Raw genomic sequence first — 24152 nt, 5'->3', positions numbered from 1 at the left:
TTCTGCTGAGCAGCAAAGGAGAAAGAGGCCTTCATTCAGCTGAGAGATGTGGGAAGGGGCAGGATCAGGCAGCAGCCTACCCCCTATAACTGCTTATGGGGAGGGGGAGACAGGATATGCACTCTGGTCCACATCCATAAGAGAACTTAGGTGCCTAAGTCCCAGTTTTAGGCCCCCCTGTAATCCAGAAAACCCCCATTAGGCTGTTGCCTAACATTGTAAGCATGTAAGATCACTTGGTGCCTACATTTCTGCTGTAAAAGTTCCCTAGGTGCCTATGTTTCTGCATCTGGTATGCACACTGCTGCCTCACTGTAGGTGTCTGGACATTATCTTATACCTAAGCCCAGCCTGATCTACAAACTGGGGGTCTGAGATAGCAGCTGGCAGGGCAAAATAACAGTACCCTCCTTCCTAAAGAAAGCCATACAGAAGGCGATACGAGGGAGAAGCCCCTCCAAAGGAGCAAAAAGCCATGATATGTCATAGGAGGGAAAACAGCCAGCTTCACCACATTAGAAAATGACTGCTCAAGTGCTGATCCTCCCTACTCCCCTGCAGAACCAGCCCCTTTAATAGCCTGATTCTGCAGCATGGTAGAGGGTAAATCCCAAGGCTATGACCAGTCAGTGCTGTGTAAAAAAAATATATCACAGAGCACAAAAAATATACAATATACCTTCAAACCCATCAAAATATTGTACTGTTATTAAATTCCTCTACAAAGTGGCTGGGAGGGAGAAAGCCTCTGATGAATCTCTCTCTAGATAAGATCCCTGCAAGGGAAATGCTTCTGGGGAATGCCTTTGTAGACAAAAAACAGAAGTAAAGTGCTCCTGGAGGAAATACTTCAAAGGACTATTGTTTCCTTAGCCACACACTCACAGGCTTTTATCTCTCCCCAAGCACCTAAAGAAAGGCTTTTATAACTGCAAGCAGAGTCCAAACAGCCCACAGGTGAACAAAGCCTTCCCTATTAGGCTATCTCAATTAGGCCCAACAATAGCCCTTATAAAATTGGACTCAGCTGTTCTCTTCATTTCTCTGCTTTGTAGGTGGCTACACATAGCAGGGAAGAACTGTGTCTGGCTGATCCCTCTGCTCCTGCTTGATCCTGCCCACTTTCTGGCTGGCTGAGGAGGGGCCTGTGGTCCTTCTCCCCTTCCTCCCTGTCCTCTAGAAGCTCAGCTGGATGCCTCCTGTTTTTACAGTCATGGGGGAGACATAGGCTCTATTTCAGCTGTTGTCTTAAGGAAACAGAGCTTATTCCTGCAAGGGAGAGGTTTAAATACTTCCCACTCCTGGGAATTGTGTATGGAACATATATCAGTAAAACTGAACAATTTGAGTGGACTCTAGTGAGAATTCAAACACGCACAGAGCAAGGAAGAAATGTATGGGCCAAGGCTGGAGGTGCAATACCTACAATGTTAATTGTAACTTAATGAGAGTCTAAATCTAATTGAGGAAGATTATCGAATAATAGGAATTTAAAGATCCAGCAATTCTTCCCCTTTCTCCACCTCCGAATATGGCTTCTTTCTGCTCATAAATGGCAAAAAACATTAGCTCTACAAAGCATATTTGATGGTAAAATATGGTACAAATGCTCACATATCTTTCTATCTAGATACTTATATAACCCCTATCACGGTACTATCTGAGTGCAACAAAAGCTCATTAGAGGACCGAAGTTTGCAATTTGTTATGAGAATCTCATTCAATGATTCAAATTTGCCTGTGTAATAAATTAAACAAAAAAGTCAAATTTTCAAAAGAGTGGGTCAAATTCTGCTCTCACTTTCACTGATGTAACAGACCGGATTTGGCCAAGTATGTTTCAGTTGGAGATATGGATTTGCTAAAGCAAAAAATCCTTATTAAAAGTAGGGTTTGTTTGTTTTTTGCTATCTTTTATACCAGTGTAATTCTGTTGACTTCAAAAGAATACTCCTGTTTCATTCTAGTGAAAGGAGAATCAGGTCCTAGGCATCTTTCTGTTTCTCTGTGGAGTGGAAGTAGCATTTATAGCAGTCTACCTTGAATTCTTCAATAAAAAAGTATTTAATCCAATCTGTCTTTTTACCAGATTATACACCACAGTACACAATGTACAAAAAGGTCAAGAAATGAATACATCGGACAATATGTGTTCCCCTGACTGTGGAGATAGTTGTCTGTCTTTTGAAAAGCTTTACTCAGACTCAAGCTAGGTGTCCAATAGAGCAGGGGTTCTCAACCTTTTGCTTTCTGAGGCCCTCCCCAACATGCTATAAAAACTCCAGGGCCCAGCGGGAGAAGAGGGAGACTCGGGGCTCCGGGCCGGGGGTGGGGCCTCGGGCATAGGCATAGTTTGAACTTCTATTTTGGGGGGGCCAGGGGCTGGCGGGGGCTTGGGCCAGCTCCGCATGGCGGGGTCCAGGGAGGCAGCACTACCTCCACCACCTGACTCACCTCAGCAGGCCACCCAGCCTGTCTGGGTTGTATGTGTTGGGGGTTCAGCTCAAAAAATTTGAAAACCACTCAGAGTACAGGGAGGAGGTAGCTAGGGGCTGTGTGCAGGCAGAGGGGTAGCTCAGGGTGCAGGGAGGGGATAGCTAGGGGCTGTGCACCAGGGGGGTTCCCCTGTGGTCATTGCTCCCCAAGGGCTCTGCCATCCACAGAGCCATGTCCCCTTGCCTGGACGGCTCTTACTGGCTGCACGAGCTGAGGAGCAGCCGTAACCCCGGGCACAAGCAGCAGAAGACGGAACACCATGGCTGCCCGCTCCATGGCACCAGCCAGAGCAGCAGCTGCCCGCACTGCCCGCCTCCGGCTTCCTGCCTCAGACCTGGCCAAGGGGCGGGGAGAGGAGGAAGTGAGGTGGTGTGGGGCTGGCCTCCAGACTGCTCTGCTCTATCACTGGGGGAGGAGGGCAACCAATGCTCGGGGGTTCAGCCCCATGGCTCCCGGCTTCAGCCCTGTGGGGAGGTGGGGGGGTGTGTGTGTGTGTGCCAAGGCTCAGGCTCTGGGTTCCAGCTGCAGACCCCTGGTTGAGAACCACTGCAATAGAGCTTCTGGTTGAGTCATCTGAGGGACTACTGTGCAATCATGGTAACAAGTCATCACGGAGAGTAGGCTCAGTCACACATATACTACAACCTTAGCAGTTTTCATTACTTTTGCTTTAAATTACACACAATATTATACTTCTGTCTTTTATGGGAATTGTAAAACTATTTTTTTACCAGTATGTTTCAAATTTCAAATTAGTGGGTTTTGTTATTAAAAAGAGAGGTAGAGAGAGGGGCCGGAAATGAATATAATGAAAACAGACACATGCTACTCAACAGATTCAGAATTTTAAGAATCAAACTATAGAGGTAGGATAAAAATTTCAAAAGTGCCTAAGTGACTTAGGGACCTAAGTCCCATTTTCAAATGTGTCTCAGGCACTGAGGCCCAGATTTTAAAAGGTCTGTAAAAATGCAGATAGGCACTTAGGTTCAGACTTTTAACGGTATGTAGGCATTGCTCCACTCAGCATTGCAAGGCCTAAGTGACTTAGAAGGTGAAGTCCTATTTTTGAAAGTGACTTAGGTGCCTAGTGGGATTTTAAAAAGCATTGAGTTGCCTAACTGATGAGAGTCTCCTAAATCCCAATGACTTTCAATGCAAAGTAGACTCCTAAGTGTCCAAGTCACTTTTGAAAATGGGACTTCACAGTCTAAGTTATTTAGAATCATAGGAGTGTAGGACTGGAAGGGATCTCAGGAGGTCATCTAGTCCAGTCCCCTGCACTCAAGGCCTCACAATACCTACATACTGTTAACAATTTGAGCCCTAGTGAGATTTCAAAAGTGCATAGGTGCTTAACTCCCATCAGTGGGAGGTTAGGCAACTAAGTGCTTTTAAAATCCCATTAGGTGCCTATCTGCATCTTTAGGTGCCTAAATATCTTCAAAAATCTAGCCCTAAGTCATTTCTGAAAACAGTACTTACAGTTCTAAGTCACTTAGATGCTTTTGAAAATTTTACCCCTAATCCTGCAGACTTTACTTATTCAAATTTGCCATGAATTTCAATGGGAGTTTTGAATGAGTTTGCAGGGTCATCTCTTAAATTATAACAAGGACATGACATGTTTCAATGGACTGAAAATACATGTTTTGACATATTATTACATATAGATTGAAACAATCTCATCGGAAAAAAAAATTATCCTCAGAATAGGTAATCCTGTATATATTCATCCATGCATTCATTCTGTAACCTTTAGCCTATCACAAATACTTTCCAACTCCCTGATTCGATCCAACAGTCGACCACGGTCTGAGTTATAGTCGTCCAGCGATCTTAAACTGGCAACTGCTTGCTCCTGCTAACAGTGAGTTTTCTTTCCTGTCTCCGATGCATGATACTGACTCCGTTCTAACTATCTCCGTTCTCCAACTACTGTCCCTTTTGGAAAAGTACTGATCACTCCTCCGAAATCTCCTAAAAATCAGGCAACAATTCCATATGCCCTGGCATTTAATTCAGACACAGATTATTCTTTTTAACATTTGTATAGGTCTTCTTGTTTTTTATTTTACTATTCTCTAGTAAAATAAGATCACAAATGTGGAAATAATTTATGCCCTTTAAAAAGTAATTCCCTGCACAGTTTAAAAAGCTGTAGGAAATCTCAGCTAATCTTCTGTTTTCTAGAAAGAATTGTGTTTACTAAAAACTGCAGCAAATTGCAAGAGGCTAGATATAAAAGTCCCCGAGAAAAATCACATGGTGAACAGAACTGAGTGTTGGGCCCACAAGCTGACCTTTCTTGCATTGTATAATGAAAAAAAGTGATCTGTGAGAGTGGGTTTGAGATAAGATCAAAATGATGTAATGGTAATTACATCAAGTAATGTTCAGTCATTAGGCAGAATGCACAGTTGATCCTATGGCTTATATGTAGGCGGAAGAGTGCAATCTAACTTTAATGGTATAAAAGAAAGGTAAAATTTTTCTTACCACAGTGACAGAAAGGTACGTATAAGCTTCAGGGACACCACACAGAAACTAAAACCATCCTTCAGATTCTACATCGACTACTCTGACCGCACTGAACTCATTGAAATAAGGTAATTTTTTCCCCATTGCTATGAACGAGGAAAAGTTGATATATTTTTCTAGAAATTCGCTTTTTACTCAACGTTCTCATAGGTGACGATTAACCTAAAATGTTGGGTCAGTTCTGAGGCTTCTGTCTTTTAGGGTTGTACTGATACAAATGAGAAGAGAACTTGGTCCCAGAACTTTATTCAGCTCTTGCAAGTGAACTCTGATATGTTATCAGGAAAAGAAATGGTGAGCTAATTTTTGGGAGAATTGGAACGTAATCATTTAGTTTTGGGAAAGGGGGTGGGCATAATAACTGGCAGCTTACAGTGCTACTGAATTCAGTCATTGTAAATTGACAGTTTGCAGTTTTTTCTTCTCTGCTTGTCTACCATTTTAAGCAGCATAGATGGGGAGAGGGCAAGGGGAAGGAAAGGGGGCCAGCGTGGGTTGGAGGAGCATAATGGCACAGCAATTGCCCCAAACTGAAGCAGCAGCTAGGATTATCGAGTAAACCCCACCCAAATATTTTGTAATATCCTTCATAATAAAGATGGCTGCACCCACATTACCTGACTGGGGGGCTGTGTCATCCCCTTGTTCTTCTGCGAGGAGACCTTCCACTCCCCCCTGCTCTTCATGGTCCAGATCAGGAAAGAAAGCCTGTGATTTGAGGCTGCACATCTTTCTGAAGCTGGGGTCCACCCGCCTCTCTGAGGGTGTGTATGTGTTTGTGTGTCTTCGCAGACATCCAAGTTCTGAGCATACATCCGTTCCAGCTCCATAAATGAGTCCATGCAGAAACAGGGCTCCATGCTTACACCACTGTTCAGAAAATGGTCCATTTAATCACTAAACAGACAGGTTGTTGGGGCAATATTGAATTTCTTATTCTTATCCTTGGTTTTCCAATACTTCACCTTGAGCCCCTTTATCTTCTCCCTGCGCTGCTGTCTGGTCTGCTTGATCCCATGATCAGCCAAAAATTGCTGAGACAACCATCATACAGTTCAGTGTTCTTCTGTGAGGAGTTCAAGTCCTGGGTTTTACTTTCCTTGGCTGAAAGCTGCACCAAGATACTGGTGTGAGCCTCTGGCCAGGTGGCTGTATGCTGATACAAGCTTATTACTGGGCATTCTTCTGTGGTATCCAATGGTGGAGATGGATGAAGCTGAAGAAACTGCAATTAGACAAATAGTGTGAGACTGAGGACACTAAGCAGAAGCATACATAGAGAGACCACTTCAGATTAAGGAGCAGAGCACAGTCCCCACCACTCCCAACACACCCTCCTGTTTCATGTACTGCATGCTGGGTAATAACCGGAGAGGAATCCACCATGTTTCTAAAACAAAATAATTCCCTTAATAGTCAATTCAAAGGGATGCTGCAACTGTAGCTAACATGGTGGGGGGAGGGATAGCCCAGTGGTTTGAGCATTGGCCTGCTAAACTCAGGGTTGTGAGCTCAATTCTTGAGGGGGCCATTTAGGGAACTGGGTTTAAAAAAAAAAACTGTCTGGGGATTTGTCCTGCTTTGAATAGGGAGGTTGGACTAGATGAGGTCCCTTCCAACCCTGATATTCTATGATTCAAGCCATGTACACGCAGACTGGCTCCCTAGTGTCTTCTCCCAACTCTTTCCTTCTGCAACCCATGCTGGTTGTGAAATCTTTCCTTTTAACAATTGTTGTTATTGTGTGTCTTTTGTACCAGTGTTTGCTGATTTGCCAAAGATTACTAGTACATAGCCCACCATAGGCACCTGGCCTTTACCACTTGCTTGTTATGGCCTATTAGCCTTCATACGCCTTCAAATGTGCTGATCGCCAACCAGTCTCCCATTTCTTGATTGTGTTATTGCTGTTGGTACGGGACTTGCTTCCATCCTGTTGCTGCCTTCATTCTGTTGGATGGTGTCCAGTTTGTCTCCTATATTGCTCATAAATAAGAGGCTACGTTTATGTCATGGAGGTCACGGAAGTCACAGAAGCTGCTTCAGCCCCTGGGGCTGCAGAACTGGAGCTGGCAGCTAGTGGGGCCCTGGCAGGGTTCCAGTGACAGGGGACAGGCGACAGCCTCCTCAGGGTCCCCCTGCAGGTTTCCAGCGACAAGCGACAGCCTCCTCAGGGTTCCAGCAACCCGGGACAGCCTCTCCGGGAGCGGGTGTGTGTGTGTGTTTGTGAGAGAATCCTGCAGCTCCCAGCCACCACGGTGGCAGGGGAAACCATGGAGCTGCAGCAGCAAAAGTCACAGACAGGTCATGGCTTCCATGAATTTTTGTCCATTGCCTGTGACCTGTCTGTGACTTTTACTAAAAATAACCATGAAAAAATCTTATCCTTACTCATAAACCACTTTTCTGATGACTATCCTACGTGAGGTCAGCTAAAGGTTGGGGGTTGTTCTATGTCCTCCTGCTCCTGCCTTAGCCCTGTCTGTCTGGGTGTGAAGGCTATCTGCAGTTGTCTTTAGTTTCATCTCCACTGCTATCCTGAGCCTGTAGATACCACACATGACCTGTGTCCCACTGCAGCTTGGACTGTTGCCTTTTGCAATTGCTTTGTGTCGCTACTTGATGGTTGAACCCAGACCCATTCACTTGTGCATAGTGGTCTCAGGTCCTTGGCTCCTTCGGTGTAGCCGGCTGACTGCCTAGTTTGGCATTCTTTTAACTGCTTCTGTGTACTGTCTGTCGTTCCTTCACTAGCCTGCAACAAGAGAACTCCTCAAGAAAAGCAGAGTCTTAGTTCTATAGTCCATCAGTCCCTATGCTATATAGTCCCTGGGAGGGTGTATTGAAATCCCATTGCCAAGTAGGGATTCCTTCCTGTCAGTTTTGCTTTTGCCATCAATCTCTTGGCTGTCTTTACTGATGACTCTGCCTTCCTATTTATTTGTGGGACCCAGGGGAAGGTGTCTTGTGCTCACACTCCCATTTGGCACTGAATTGTTCGAATCCTGCTGCATTCAGTACTGTTGCCCATTGTCTGATCACCCTGTCTCAGGTATGCCATACTTTGCAAAATGAGCCTTCGGCTTCTTGATTACAGTTCCTTCCAGAGCATCCTCCAGAAATTGTATGGCGGGCCATGAATGCTCACAAAATTGGGGTTGAGGTGCGGGAGGGGTGAGGGCTCCGGCTGGGGGTGCAGGTTCTGGGGTGGGGCTGGGGGATGAGGGGTTTGGGGTGCAGGAGGGTGCTCCGGGCTGGGACTGAGGGGTTCAGAGGGCAGGAGGGGGATCAGGGCTTGAGCAGGGGATTGGGGCATGGGAGGAGGTCAGGGGTGCAGGCTCCGGGTGGCACTTACCTCAAGCAGCTCCCAGAAGCAGTGGCATGGCCCTCCTCCAGCTCCTACATGGAGGCGTGGCCAGGCGGCTCTGCGCGCTGCCCCATCCGCAGGCGCCGCCCCTGCAGCTCTCATTGATCGTGATTCCTTGGGGCGGGGGCAGCGTGCAGAGTCCCCTGGCTGCCCCTACACGTAGGAGCTGGGGGGGAGGACATGCCACTGCTTCTGGGAGCTGTGTGGAGCCATGGCATGTGTGGAGCAGGGCAAGCCCCAGACTCCGCTCCCTGGCGGGAGCTCAAGGGCCGGATTAAAACATGGCCCGCAGGATGTAGTTTGCCTATCCCTGTGTTAAGGGGCTTTGGACCAATGAATGATAGAATCATTCCATTCCAGAGAGCACACACTAGGCAGTCAGCCCTAGGAAAGGAAGCGGTGGGACACACCAAGCCCGGTGCCAGGGCAGGGAGCAGCCCAGAGAGCGCAGAGGGAGGTACCATGCAGCCCTTTGGGCTCCCAGCACCCCTGCTCCCAATGGAAAGCCCCAGCATCTGGGTGCAACCCCCACTCTCCATTGCTGCCTCATCTGGGCCTCCCTTCCCAGCCTGCAGTGCCAGGACTCCAGCAGGGGCTGCCCGATTGGGCTGGAATGCAGGCGCTGCAGCCTGTTACCCCCTATGCAGGCGGCGGCTCCCCTGCCACAGGGCTGCCGACTCTGCTGTCTTGGGCATGGATGGGAGGGGAGGCAGAGGCTGCTGGGTCTCTGCTCAGAGCCAATGATACACAATGTGCGAAGGTATATAGGGCTGTTGCTGTCACTGCTGTAGTATCTCCTTGTTGTCGATCACTGTACTCTGAGCACACCTTTGCACACTGTGCACTCCAAAGTTCTCAACTGGGCACTTATGCCTGACCAGCAGATATACTCAGTGGCTCATCTCAGGCATGTTTCTATACCCAGGTGTGACATGTGTAACCATCTCATGATGTCAGCTCTTAAATCTGCTGGGATTACTGCTTGGTCCCCTGTAAGCAAAACCCCATCTTGTGTACACAGCTTGTCCCTCACCTTGTTTCTTGCAACCTGGCCAATCCTGGAGAATAAATTGTTTTACTTTTGGTAGCATCCCATCCTGTCTGGTGCTTTGTTGGATTGCCTGGAGTCTGCCATCAGAGGTGTGACAATATTGTAGCATGTTGATAGTCTATCTATCTCCTATTCCACAAAGCCATCTGTATTGTATTCTTGAAAGTATGCTCTGCTCAATGTATCTTTCCCCCGTTGGGACTTTTCTGGACAGTATCTTATCCTCACCTCATAACGCTGGAGTCTCAATAACATGTGTTGTAGTCACTTGGGTGCACTCAGCAGTGGCTTCTTTATGCTGCTTTCTAATGGCTTATGATTAGACTGCATGTCCACCTTGTGCCCAAAAGGGAACTGATAGAATCATCCCATTCCAGAGAAGCCATTAGCTTCTTTGCTATCTGAGCATATCCCATTTTTGTGTCTGTTAGGGCTCCACTAGCAAATGCTATGCAAAGCCAGCAGCCCATCAGTGCTGCTCCTAGGCTTCCCTCTGAGGCCTCACACGGTAGCTCTAGCTGCTCCACAGGACTATAGTCCTTAGGGCTAGTGCCTTGCTTAGGATTTCAGTACTCTTCCAAATGCCTGTTCTTGGGTCTCTGACCCGTCCCATGCTCTGTCATTGTGTGTTAACTGGGTCAAGGGTTCACAGGCTTCTGATATGTGTGCACAGAATCTGGAAAGATAGTTGGCTATCCCTGTAAATCAGTGGATTCCCTTCACATCCTTTGACAACAGGGGGCGCTACTACCCCTGAAATGGATTTTTACTGGCTCTTGGTGGAGCAGATTACTGTCATACCAGTGTGTGACGAAGTGGGACTGTTCTTAATGTTTCCTCTGAATACTGTGTGGGTGCCTCAGTTTCCTCTATGCATTTCTTAAGTCTCCAGTGTGCATAAATGGCTGACACTCTGTATCCTGGCAACAAATGACTGGGGCCCTTCCCCCTGCAAGGGAATAGTTAAAGGTGAACAAAGAGATCAGGTGACCTCCTGGTCCAGGAAAGAGACAAAGGCCAGAAGGGAGGGGCTGGAGGGGGGGTTTCAGTTTGGAGCTGGCTGGGGACGGGAAGTGAGGGCAGACGGGGTTGTCTGCCTCGCTGGGCCCCAGAATGGACCCAGCTGAGGTGTCCTGTTCTATGTACCTACAAACTCTGGTTTAGATTGTGTTCCTGTCATCTAATAAACCTCTGTTTTACTGGCTGGCTAAGAATCACGTCTGACTGCGAAGTGGGGGTGCGTGCTGGACCCTCTGGCTTCCCCAGGACCCTGCCTGGGTGGACTCGCTGTGGGAAGCGCACGGAGAGGCATATGCTGAATGCTCCAAGGAGAGACCCAGGAAGGTGAAGCCGTGTGAGCTTCTTGCCCTGAAGACAGTCTGCTCCAAGGGAGAGGAGGCTCCCCAAAGTCCTGACTGGCTTTGTGGGGAGCAGTTCCAGAGCATCGCCCGGGGACTCCGTGACACAGTGAAAAAGGTCCACAGTAATTATCTTCAATACATAGCAGTTCATTGAGAAGGAATTACACAAGCGGTAAAGGGTTATATTAAGCACATAACTTCTATGATAGACATTAAGAGCTATACATTCCTCTTAAGGAGTCTCTCTTTTACAAACATACACAAACAGGCCCTGCGCTAGCTTCACGCAGTTTCTGCTTGGCAAACAGAGAAGGTGGTTACCAATTTTATAGATGGCTTCTTTCCTCCTGGTCTGTTCTTCTCAGCCTTCTGGTCTGTCTCGGATTTCCTCGAGGCAAGGCCTTGGTTGCCTTGAGACCCCTCTGGTTCACAGTCCTACTCCAGCTCACAGAGCAGAGTTTTGGCTACTCTGTCTAGCAGCATTGCTTTTTCAAGCATTAATTAAGGAATCCCAACCATAGTAATTTACTTTGCTTGATTCTTATACTCTTTTTCCTCAAAGGAGTTACATGTTTTAAAAGCATGCCCAGTGGGCATGTGGTTCCTTTTTTTTAACCTGATTAGTATTTTAGAAGGGGCTTGTGGGGTGGTACCGAACGAAGATCACCCCACATTTACTTACTCATTAATCATTCACTCTGGCTCTCTGCATGGTGTCCTTGCTGTAAGGTCACTACAACCAGGTTGACCTGTGATCCATGCTGGAACTTTATACATGTGATATTTACTTTTGCATGGGCCCATATTTGCCAATCAATAGGTTCAATATCGATTGTACATGCACACATTGCCAGTTCTTTATCAAATCTGCTTCTGCTTAAAGGGAACCTGCTCCCAGGATCCTCTGCAGCCGTTCAGCCATATTTAAGTCATATCAAGTTATGCTCTCACTATTTATTCAGTATGGCCACACCAATTTGGCATCATCCCAACAGTCTGGGTATTTTCTTAATGTCTCTCACTTCTCCAGGGGCTGGCCGGATGCCACGGAAATCAACATATGTCTGATGTAGCAGACCCCAGTTCTCCTCAGCTTCAGCTTGTCTACATTCAGTCTAATTTCCTGCTCCTGGCACCTGAATAGGAGTTGTTGCAGCTTGGTATAATGGTCCTGGATTGGCTCTTCCTTGAACTCTCTGAATGTCATCAGCTACTGCCTTAACACCTGGGAGTCCCTCTGGTGTCTGGTTCGATTTACACTGGAACAACTCTGGGGCTGGGCTGATGCCCGTAGGCATTTGTAGCCAGTGATACGTGCCAAAAGGTGTGGCAAAGGTTTTCAGGAGGCTCATGTGGCTCAATATGCCAGAGCCTATTCTTGACATCAAACAGGGAACACTTTCGCACTAGTTAAATTGGGGAGTACATCTTCCATGGCTGGTGATGGGCACTGACTTCCTTTCAATGCTCTGTTAAGTGGTTTTGGATCAATGCAGACCCTCCATTTACCTGAAGGTTCTCTCACTATTACTAGGCTGCTGACCCATGCTGCACTAGTTTCAACAGGTACAACAGTGGCTCTTTGCAGACTTGCCAGTTTCTTCTTCAATGGCTCCACCAAGGCTAATGCAATTCTACATTTTGGTAGTCTCATGGGCTGCATTGGCAAGTCTATTTCTAACTTCAGCTTGCCCTCGGTGTCCATCTCCTTGAAATATGTCCTTATACTCTGTTAGAATGCTGGAAAGGGTGACTGTTCTCCTTCCTCTTTCATGGTGAGGATATTCTGGTGTTGTACTGTGATCAAATCCACGGTTTGCACTGCCCTGCTGCCCAGCCACAGTGTACAGGTGGTACTCCTGTACGTCAACTACTATAAGCTGCAAATGATAATGTCTCTTGTTTCATGGGGTTTTTTTATTGACAGCTCACATTTGCCTCTGGCCTCAGAATGCTTTTATTGTAGACTGGCCATTGCCACCATGTTTCATGTGCCACATACTGGGTAATAACATGAGAGGACTCCATGTTTCTAAAACTAAACTGGCTCTGTATTACAAATAATATTTACAGAAATGCTGCAACTGTGTCTAGCATTCTAACCATGTGCACAGATTGGCTTCCTGGTGCCGCCTCCTCCAAACTCTTCCTTCTTGCAGCCTGTGCTGCTTCTTCCCAATTCCAGGCAGGTTGTTACACCTCTCACCCCTGGTACACCACTTATGCCAGAGCTTGCAAGAAGCAGCCTTACAGTTTCTTCTGCTATGCCTGTGCTAGGAGGAATCCTCACCCAGCCAGATACTGAACTTCGAGCCCTTTTAGATACTCTGGCCCTTTTAAACAGTGTAAAGGAGCTAGAATGGGATGAAGATCTCACCCTACCTCTTTTTATAATGCTGATTTCATAAAACTGGCTTTTACATATTTTACTACATGGTTTTGAGCACTGCTTCAGCTATACTTTAATTTCTTGTTATTTGTTTTTATGTCTTTGACTATTTGCTCTTCAAAGTTCACTTCACTCTGCTAATTTCCACCTTGCACATTGTCTGTTTAATTTTTGTTCCTTTCTGGTGCCTTCATTAGATTCGGATTGCCATTATCTGGAGGATACTTGTCATTTACCCCAACTCTTTTCCCACTTCCTTTCTGCTATCAGGGCTATGCATGCCTTCTGTGACTGTTACGGGATGCTTACGTAACCTGCACGAGAAGTCTAAGGGCTTTAATTTCTTCATTTTTGGCTTTAGTGTTATTTTGATTGCCTCTGTATTTTTAGAAGATCCCTTTAGCTAAAATTTAGTGTCCCAGTGATAGTTTTTGGTATGATCCCTGCCTCGGGGATCATTATCATTTAGTAGCAGTGTTGATAAAGAAAAAGTTTAAGTACAAAAAGTTAATTGATTTAGAATTTTTTTTTTACTGCCTATGCACAGTGAGGTTTTCTCTTTAAAAATTATGTATGTATTTAGCTCACAGGCTTGGACTCTGATTCTGCAACTGGATCTGCTAGCACAGACTCCAGTGCCTGAGCTTAGCCCAGAAAAGTCAGTGGGGCTCTGTGCAACTGCAGGCGTCTGTTCTAGAGGACCCAGCTGCAGGATTGGGGCTGTAGTGTGAATACATGACAGTGGAATAATTTGGATGTAAGAGTCATTCAGAACCCCCTGACAGGGGAGTCTACAATGGGAATGAAGGATTCATTGGTATAAGCTATTGGGTGTGTCAGTTGTAAAGAGCAACTGAGAGTCCTGTGGCACCTTCAAGACTAACAGATGTATTGGAGCATAAGCTTTCGTGGGTGAATGCCCACTTCGTCGTTGCATCCGACGAAGTGGGCATTCACCCACGAAAGCTTATGCTCCAATACATCTGTTAGTCTTAAAGGTGCCACAGGACTCTCTGTTGCTTTTTACAGATCCAGACTAACACGGCTACCCCTCTGTCAGTTGTAAAGAGACCTGAAATAAAATCCTTAAACTGAATCCTGGTTGAGCCCTGGTAGACCAAAAGAGCACTACCTGTATTTACTATCTGACCAGATTGCATTAGTTGTAGAATGTAGTACTTAGCTCTCCTTTATATAATGCTTTTCTCCATGGACTCCATTATCTCAGCACAGGATATAAATAACTTCAATTCACTTCAAAAGGAAAGGTCTAGGTCTATCCATTCTAGGAGAGTTATTTTAAAATGGGTAATTGCCACTATAGCTTGTTTTCTGAGATAGACTGGAACAAAAGTAAATTTAGCTGGGCTGAATGGCCACATTTTGGTTGACAAGCAGTAAAGAAGTTTAGTGCTTGAGAAGAAAGTTTGCAGACCTCATGCTAAAGATGCTATCTATGTTGAAAAATGGCCAACTGATTTACAATAGCGGAAATGTTCAGCACTGTAGATTCTATATGTATAGTGCAGATTAACACAAGACTTTAACACTTATCTTTAGTCCACCTAATGTTTGAAGAAGTGTGCAGGACCCTTCCATGTCAAATGACCCCGACTCTGAGATTGGACTCTGCAAGAGAAAGTCAGCCTGAATTTTGTCATAGGAATTGCCATGCTGGATCAGAATCATGGTCCAGCTAGTCCAATATTGTCTCCAACAGTGGCCAGTAGCAGATGCTTCAGAGGAAGATGCAAGAAACCCCAAAGTACTTGTCAAAAAGTTTCCTGCTGATTCTGTTTGTTTCAAAATGAGTAACCTTTATTAGCATGGCACACCTAAAGTTAGGATAGAGAGAATATTGAGGCTTCATTTTCCTCCTCAGTGAAAGTTTAAAAAAACCCAAACAAACCACAGGCCAGATAAGAAAAGCACTTGGGGTGAGACTCTGTGCTGTGTGTCTCAAAGCGCTCACAGCCCAGAGGGAGGGGAGTTATGGTGGCCGTCTCAAGGCAGCCCCATTTGGAGCACCCTCTTGTGGCAGGCTGCAGCATACCAGGTGCACCTGCATCAGTTTCTCTCCTTCAGAGTCCCCAGAAATAGTCCCAACAGTTTTTCCAAGTACAAGTAGCCCTCGTAGGGTTCATTTATTACAAAAGAAAGCCCTGTGCACATAAACCATAACCCAAGCCCCATAACCATAGTCCAGACAATCCATCAAGTAGAGGTAGAGCCCCAGCAAAACTCACCACACCTCAACTCACCACACCACACCTTCAGCCCCCTTTGGCCCTCCAGCTTCAGCTGTCCAGCTCTGAGAGCCAGGAGGCAGCTGCCCCTGCCGCTGTCTGCCTTCAGCCCTCTCCCGCCTTCTCCATGGCTCTCTGGGTCAGGAGAGTCAGCAGGATAGCCCCTCCTCTGGCTTCCTAGCCCTCTTCGGCCTTCTGGCACTGGCTTTGACTCAGGCTAGCTCCTCCACTGGCTTGCTGATAACTTCCCTCTCTTTCCTGGGAGGGCCTGCAGAGAGCTTTCTGCTCTCAGCAGCTTTCCCCAGAGATCTTCTCCTCCAGTCTCCTGACTGACTTTCCGCAGGGCTCCACCGGATCTTTTTTAGCCCTAGGTGCTGCTCCATCCTCTTAATTGGCCAAACTGACAGCATCTGCTCTGGCATAAGGGAGCGAGACCTGCTTCATCTGCAGGGGCCACCCACTCTGTGATAATAGCTTTAAACTATCTTTACCCCCTTCTGATGCTGAGCTGGTCTTGGGGCTAGAGAAGCTGCTGGTATAATTTTGAGAGCCCCGGGGACTGTCTGATTGATGGCAGCATCCCTCTGCTGTGCTGCCTGGAATCTCTGCCTACTACACTGTTCCAACTTCCCCGGCATGCCACCCTTCTGCTCCCAGCCTCACCCTCTGAGTGTCACCTCTGCCTGGGTTTGTGGTGCTCAGGAGGCAGCCTTCTGTGGTGCCTGCACCAAGGGAAACCTCTCCCAGATGGATATGAGGCTTTGAGGGTCCCTTTATGCTGCTCTGGCCCCTAAGGGGTCAGATTAGGGGTGAGAATCGGACCCTTAGCCTGAAATTTCATGTGCTAATTATGCAATTATTTTAACTGAAAATCCTGTCAAGGTTCCTTATCCTGGTCAGACTACAGATATTTGCTTCTCTGTTTTCCCTGAACCTACCATAAATATTAGCCAGTTATATCGTTTATATTTTATGTTTGTGTTGACATCCAGAAAAATGTATTAAAAATACAAAGAGAGAAACTATTATTGTTAAGATGATGATGATGATGATGATGTAAGGCTGTAAAATGAACAGTAGTACAATACATTTGCAGTGTCTAATCATCATTCTAAATAATCTCTATAGCTGATGGTGTTTCCAATGACAATAATGCAAGAATGTTAGATGAAGTCTTTGTTTCTGTCTGTTCTTTGCAGAAGAATCATGGATTACTATGGGAAGTACGCAGCGGTCACTCTAGTCATGTTGTCTGTATTTCTGCATATTCTTCATTCTTTTCCAGATGGAGAGTTCCTCATGCAGGGTGAGCTACCTTTAACATTCAGAAATAACAATACAAACATCACATGTGTATCAATAAAAACATTAATTAAATTTCCACTCACTGTATACTGTGGTCATAAATCTTGTCTGCCAGATACATTTCTTGGTATGCTAGACTGTAATATGAACATGAAATGAAAATATAATGCTGTAGTGATATATTACATATTCATTTAAATGTCACTATGTACATTGCATCTAACACTGAGACATCTCTTACCACATTGTTCAGTTCAGAGTTTTACAAACAGAAAATCCTCTTTGTTCAGCTGCAACTTGGGCCTGATCTACACTGAAAAGTTACATCGGTATAGCCACATGGGTCAAGGGTGTGAAAAAACTACACACCTGACAGGTAGCTGTGCCAGCATGATACTCAGTGTAGACACAGCTATGTTGACGGAAGAGGGCTTCCGGTCACCATAGCTAACGAGGTGTGTTCCTACATCCCTTCTGTCCGTATAGGCTACGTCAACCCTACGGGGCTATGCTGGTACACATAATCTCTGTGGACGTACCCTCCAGCATGTTTTTCATTTTGTGAAACCAACCCAGTCTATCCATCCCACACATATGACTTTTGCCCACTTCACCTGCCCTCTACCTACTAATCCTTCTCTACTAGGACAATTTCTATCATTCCAAACTTATAAGAAGCTTCAAGCTGCTATCATTATTAAAAAACACTCCCTAAGCTAGTCTGCCATAAACATATTTCCTTTTCTTCCCCCAAATGCAGGATTTTTCCCAAACGTGGGATTTCCCCCAAATGACACTGCCCTCAGGCGCTGGTGGGTAATATTAATTCCTGAACCAGAGCAAGTTGAAAGTCTACTTGTGACCCTTCAGGGTTACAAATGGCAGCTTTATAACATAGGAAAGGGAAGAGCCACGGCTTCTCATGATAACACACAGCATATGCATCTACCCCTCGTAGATCCTGGGATAGTGGATTTTAAAGTCATTATATTTTATAGAAAAGCTATTTTAGGTCAGTTTTAGAGTATTTTAAATTTGTTATCATTTTTTCTCTCCCCCTGAGTCCTGTGCAGTTGATCTCATGCTAACTAACGCACCCAGGGTGAGATCCTTACCCCTGCTCTGGCCCTTATGCGGTGTCAAATGACAGACACCATGTAAAAAGGCCCTGACTCAGGAGCCTTGTAGAAGAGTCCCCGGCATAGGCATTGTGGAAGACAGCAGTAAGGCTGTCTCCCAAGGCTTGCTCACAAACCCTGCTGTAAAGGCCATGCTGAGGCCAGGGCTGACAGGGTACACTGCACACTAAGCCCAGGTCTGTGGGACCTGGGCTTATGGACTTGGTGTTTCCAAGCTCATACTTGAGTGTCCACACTGCATTGTAAACCTGGGTTTACAGTTGCTGTACTCGAGTCTCACAACTGTGCTAATGCGTACGTACTGCACTACACAGCCCTTCTGACTCAGGTCTGCGGCTTGAGCTGCGTCCACACTGCAAAATAATAGTGCTTTAACCTGAGTCCCAGCAGGACTTGGGCTCTGACCCCACCCCCCACTTTTCTCCAGCAGGGTCTTACGACTTTGGTCCTGAGTGCTTGCTGATCTGAGTCAGACTGATTTGTGTGTGAATGGAAGAGGGGTGTTAGCTTAATCCTGAGTCAGGGCACAGGCTTGGTGTGCAGTGTGGACATAACCAATGTAGGAGAAATGTGTCAGGGGCAGAGTCACAGCACGCAGCGCAGTGTTGTGGAGATCCCAGGCAGTGCTGCAGTTCATAGGGAAGCCTGAGGAGGCAGCTGTAACTTAAACAGACCCCCCTGCACTACTTCCTGGGCTGTGAGCTCTGTACTGCAGTTCTTAGATACATGTGCTGCATGGAACCTGACCTCTGGACTTTACATGGGGAGGATTATAAAAATAAGACCCAATAAAAAATTAAAAACTTTCTACAACATTTGTAAAATATATTTTCTGTACAATATGTGGTATGTTTATGCCCTGATTTATCAAGGGCCAAATTCAGAACAACACTTATACACATGCTCAGTGTTAAGCATATGCTTAAGTCCCATTGACTTCAATCTGGGATGACCACATTACTCATGACTGGCAAGGAGGATCATCCCAAATGAGATCCCATTTCAGCAAGGTACCTAAGCACATGCTTAATTTTAGGCACATGATTGAGTTAATCCCTGCTCAAGAAAGCATTTAACCACATGCTTAACCTTAAACTCAGACTCCCATTACTAGGGATTATGGGTGCCTCAATTTTTGAGTGCCCAACTTGATACGCTTAAAGGGGCTTGACTTTTAAAAAGTGGGGAGCATCTGCCCTCTGAAAATCAGGTTCCTTTGATGAGTCTCAGGTTAGATATATAACAATGAAGACACCCAGTAACACCAATCACTTTTGAAAACCTTGGCAACAGTGATAAAAACTGTTCATTATTGCCTTAGATAACTAATTCTCTTAACACGGGGAATGTCTAAAGAATACTGAAAATACTGTGATAATATCGTTTAGCCACTAACAAGTTTTTAGGGATGACAACTGTATATACTCACCTACAACCCACCCGTAAAGAAAATTAATGAGAAACATGGAAAGGAAGCAATAAATGTTTGAGTTTTATTTTGGAAGATGCCATGAATGTAGCCTTGCAAGTTGTGAGTATTCCAGAGCTCCAAACCCTCGACAGAGAAAATCCTTCTTTCTGTTGTTAGATGATAACCGGGGATGACCAGTGGCGTAACCCATGTTGTGCTTTTTTTTTTCTGTTAGTGAAAATAAAAATCTAACTTCAAATCGGCTATGGTATATAGGGAAACATTTCAGTGGCTTGTTTATAGTTTCTGTTACTTATGTATTTGTGATAGGTTGTCCAGAATGCAAGCTAGGGGAGAACAGGTTCTTCTCAAAGCCAGGAGCTCCCATTTACCAGTGCACAGGATGTTGTTTCTCCAGGGCTTATCCCACTCCCATGAGATCAAAGAAGACAATGCTGGTTCCAAAGAACATTACATCAGAGGCAACATGCTGTGTAGCAAAAGCCTTTACAAAGGTGAGGACAAGACCGAAACCCGTTTAAGCTTGTTTTATGATACAACATAAGTCAATGAATAGAGCAGAGTATGTTCCTGCCGTAGGGCATTTAACCACCATTTGAGGAAAAAATCCTAGACGCTTACGTTCTGAGCATCTGATTTCTATTCTTTTAAAGAAATTAGCATGTTAAACATTAGATAAACACTGAGGGCCGGATCCTCAGCTGGTGTGAATAAATTGTTTGCGCTCCACTGATTTCTATAGTACTGCAATGATTTATACCTTCTGAAGGTCTGGCCCTGAATTTTTGCCCTTCCCCCAGGTTATTTTTTTTTGGCAATTCCCCTTGACATGCAGTATTACCCTAAATACCACTCAATTGGTGTTTGACTCTGTTTGATGTGCTTTCCCTTGTCTATTCCCTGAATTGGCAAGAACCCTTCTGAGCAGCAGTCAGGACAAGAAATGATTATTAAGGTAGGGTAAAAAATAGTACCAGTATACCTCCAATGAAGCCTGTTTTTCACCTACCCCTGTTATTTGTAACCCATGTCCATATAACAGCCTTAAATTCACCCAGAGGTGTGGGTCTGTGTAAAGCCACCAATCTAGTGAGTCCACAATGGCTGGATAGTGGGCATGTAGCAGAACTGCGCACCCATTGAACACAGCATAGCCAACCTCTGTGCCAGCTCCACATAGTACAAGCATGGAGGTGGTTTGAAGGTCATCGAGGGAGGAATGGAGGTGTGGTACCCCTGATTGAAAACCACTGCTCTAGCTCACCCAGATTATCCTTGCTCCCATTCAGCCAATATACTTTGGCCAAGATTTTTTTTTAAATGACTAGTTGTTCTGAATGTCTCCATGCTTGGGGGGCCACCTTCAGATATCGTAAAGGGGCTTGACATTTCAGAGCGTGGATGCTTGACAGTTTCTGAAACACAGGCCCCTCTAAGATGTGCCAAGTTAGGCACTCAAAATCACGAAGTGCTTTTGAAAACCTTGCTTTCAGGGTTTGTGGCTCTGAGCTATAGAAAACCAGTGTAATACTACGCATGATTCAGGTGCCATTCCAATACCTATATCTCAAAAGACATTTGTACAGTATCTAGTTGAGAAAAGAAAGGCTTCAGAAAAACTTTGCATGAAGAATTTTGTTTTAGCAATGTAATTAATTGTAATTTTGTGTGTGTTTCTTTTTAAAAGATTACCCTTAAGGACAACGTGAAGATAGAGAACCACACAGACTGTCATTGCAGTACCTGCTACTATCATAAATCTTAAAGCCTGTCCCATCGGTAGTGACCACGGATGACAATGAATGGAATTGTTTGTTTTGCAGCTTTTATAGCACCTCTATTTAAAATATTAGGTTTTCTGATCAGGGCATTTTAGTGTATGATCTGATGAGATGTACAGCTATTTATCTCCTCTTTACTTCATCACGTATTTAACCAAGTTTAATTATTTCCATTAGGAGTGAAATATAGCACTTTGCATGACAAAAAAAGCTTGATCCATTTTTAAATAAAGTGTGAATTAAAGTATCAATGTTTTCGTCAGGAAAAAGACAATGTAATAGTTTAAAACTAAAAACATTTTTGCAGGGGTTAAGTTCCAGGACTTTGTGGGGTGGGGGTGCAAGTGGAAAAGGAATGCAAGTCTATTGTTTTTGCTTAGATATATATTTTATGATTTTTTTTTTAAACTTGCAAAGTTTCTGTTCTTCTGTTTTCTCTCCTTTTCCTTTCACAACTTCCATTGTGGGAAAGGAAGTTGAACCATATAGGAAGCTACACAAAACCTTTATGTAGTGGTCTCTTTCTGTGTCACCTTTCCCCCCTTGTTTGAACTAGTCCTTCTCTGACATGTTTTATTAGATGTAAGATCAGATGCTCCTAAAATACAATTCACCCATGTCTGAGGGTATGCATTCATGTGTAGGGTGTGCAGGGAAGAGGGAGTGGTACAGACAGACCATCCACATAAAGGGGGCCTCAGAACTCTCTGCACCACAGAAGGGGGCTCTATATAAGCTCCAAAAGCAATGCATCAGCCCCAAATGGGCAAGCGCATATGAGAGGAGGGATGGTTAGCCAGTGTGCAGCATGGGACATTTGCCTGTGCAAATCCATTGATCCTAAAATCCTATGCAGGATTTGCAGAGGGGTCACTCCTCCAGCATATGGGCTGGAGTAACGAGTATGGAGGAATTGCTCTACAGCTCTGTGGCCTGCCTGCAGGTAGTGGGATAAATGAATTCCATCTCTCCCAGCCCTTGCTTATTGCCCACACAAAGCCCAAACACATTGGTAAGCACCTCACGCTGGCTCTGGGCCCTTTATGTCATGTATAAACGCTGGAGTGGGTAAAGGTGTCTCGTTTGTCCGTGAGAGGATCTCCCTGGTGCAGACACTGCGGAAGACACCTGTAAGGCAGCCTTCTGAGAACCCCTTGGCAAGCTCTGGCATAGGGGGTGCACCAAGGTGGGACTGTGAGGGTGAGAGGGCCATCTTGGGGGCATAACCTCAGTGGAGATTCTGGCCAGTGCTGCACTGTGCCGTGCAGTCCCAAGAGACTGCTGTCATATAGACAGCCCCCCAGAACCATCTAAATTATGCCAGGGCTCTGGAACAGCCCAGGATTTGGCAGACACCTCAAGTCTCACACATGAGCTGTGAGACTCACGTATATGAACCCTGTCTCACATACTCCTGAAATCTCAGAGTGGACCTTGGGACTGGGAGCAGGAGCCCAAGTGCTAGGTTGCAATGCCACTCAAATTTGGCCTGGCTGCCCTTCTGTCATGACAGCTCTGGTTACTTCCTCCCCATTGTCCGGCGTGTGCCCTGCCCCTGCCACTGCTGGGGGTGGGGGTGGGTTGGGCCTGGTCAGAACCTGATTGGCTCTCAGCTCCCAAACAATAAACCAGTAGGGAGGCAGTAACTGGAGCTAGGTGTTGTGGGGTGGTGATGGAGCCTCTGTTGATGGCGAAGTGGAGCCGAGTGGAGCAATCGGAGGCCACAGCAGCTTCATTAAAAGACAGTGCCCCGCAGTGACCCAGCTCAATCTTAAAAAGAAAATTTCTGAGGCTGAGACCCCTTGCATTTTTGTGATAGCGTATTAGTATTTAGAAAAACTCATGCATTACAACTTTGTCAACTTGAGCTTTCTGGATTTGGAGGGCCCGCAAGTGACCTAAATACACAATAGCTCCCCCTCCCACTGGGCACAGTTGCCAACTTTCACGTGGTAAATAAGCACCCTGACTTTCACAATAAGCCAAAAATCAAGCTAATCCCATTTCAAAACAAGCCAATGCTTAAGAACCTCAACAGTCTATGTGACTAGATCCCCCCGGTGTGCAGTCTGGGACTGTGGTGCGCCCGCTGTGCAGCCGAACTCGCTCCCCTCCTTGCCCCTGCTTGCCCCTTGCCTCTGCTTGCCGGGAGCCAATCAAAAGAAAGAAGCAACAAGCTACCAGCCAAACAACCAACAATCTACCAACCAAACAACCAACAAGCTACAAGCCAAAAACTAGCCAATAAGCAACTCACAAGCCAATTAAGCCAAACACAAGCCCAATTTTCTGTGTCTTTTTCACGGGTTTGGCATATCTGCCACTGGGCTGTGAGTTCTGTGCAGTGGCTCTAGGTTTCCTTGGAACATGTCGTAGGAACTCGGTGTCTCTCCCACGTGCCACTGATCCACTGCGGCTACATTTCAAGACACTTGACTAGTTGTCCTATTATAATTATAGTTTACATTTGAGAAAGGATGAGGAGTTGTGGAAGGAAGAAACACCTAGGAAATACATTTATTTGTGACTCAGGAAAACGGTAGCTCAGAGGCATTGTAGAACTTTCAACAAACAATGTGAATAAACTTTCTTATTTAAACATAATATTGAATACTAACAATATCTAAAAATACAATAAAATATTGGATACTTGCATATTTAAAAATAAATAATGAAGTCATTTACCCAAGAAATGTCCATGTCTTATGACATATTTTATATCAATCTTTTAGATCTGGAGAGGTTTTTTATAATAGATAAATAATAGCACTTACATATTGATTTACATTACACGTTCAGACATTAAATAATTAAGTTTAGCAATCTAATTCTCTGGTTTGAAACGTTCAGGCTCCTTGAAACCACAGGCTCACATTCTAGCAGGGTGAATAAGTGGAGGTCCAGGCAGTTGATTGTATGTGGGTCCTTTGGACGAGACCTTTAAAAATAGAGGTCCTGTCTGTTTTTTTATAGACACTAATGTTCCCATGGCTACTTTTGTTCTGGAGTACCCAGATTTCCCCTCCAGCTGCCATTGGTGTTTG

General features: G+C 45.4%; 1 protein-coding gene across 1 annotated transcript; it reads left to right on the top strand.

The window, feature by feature from the left end:
* The first annotated feature begins 16657 nt into the window (after positions 1 to 16657).
* CGA (glycoprotein hormones, alpha polypeptide) lies at positions 16658 to 21092 on the top strand. The gene is made up of 3 exons (XM_065401975.1): positions 16658 to 16757; positions 19637 to 19821; positions 21015 to 21092. The coding sequence occupies exons 1-3, from the start codon at positions 16658 to 16660 to the stop codon at positions 21090 to 21092; spliced, it is 363 nt and encodes a 120-aa protein (XP_065258047.1).
* Positions 21093 to 24152: the final 3060 nt, after the last annotated feature.

The sequence above is a fragment of the Emys orbicularis genome, chromosome 3 (assembly GCF_028017835.1).
Source record: "Emys orbicularis isolate rEmyOrb1 chromosome 3, rEmyOrb1.hap1, whole genome shotgun sequence".
Lineage (NCBI taxonomy): Eukaryota > Metazoa > Chordata > Testudines > Emydidae > Emys > Emys orbicularis.
This window is presented reverse-complemented; position numbering and strand designations above follow the sequence as displayed.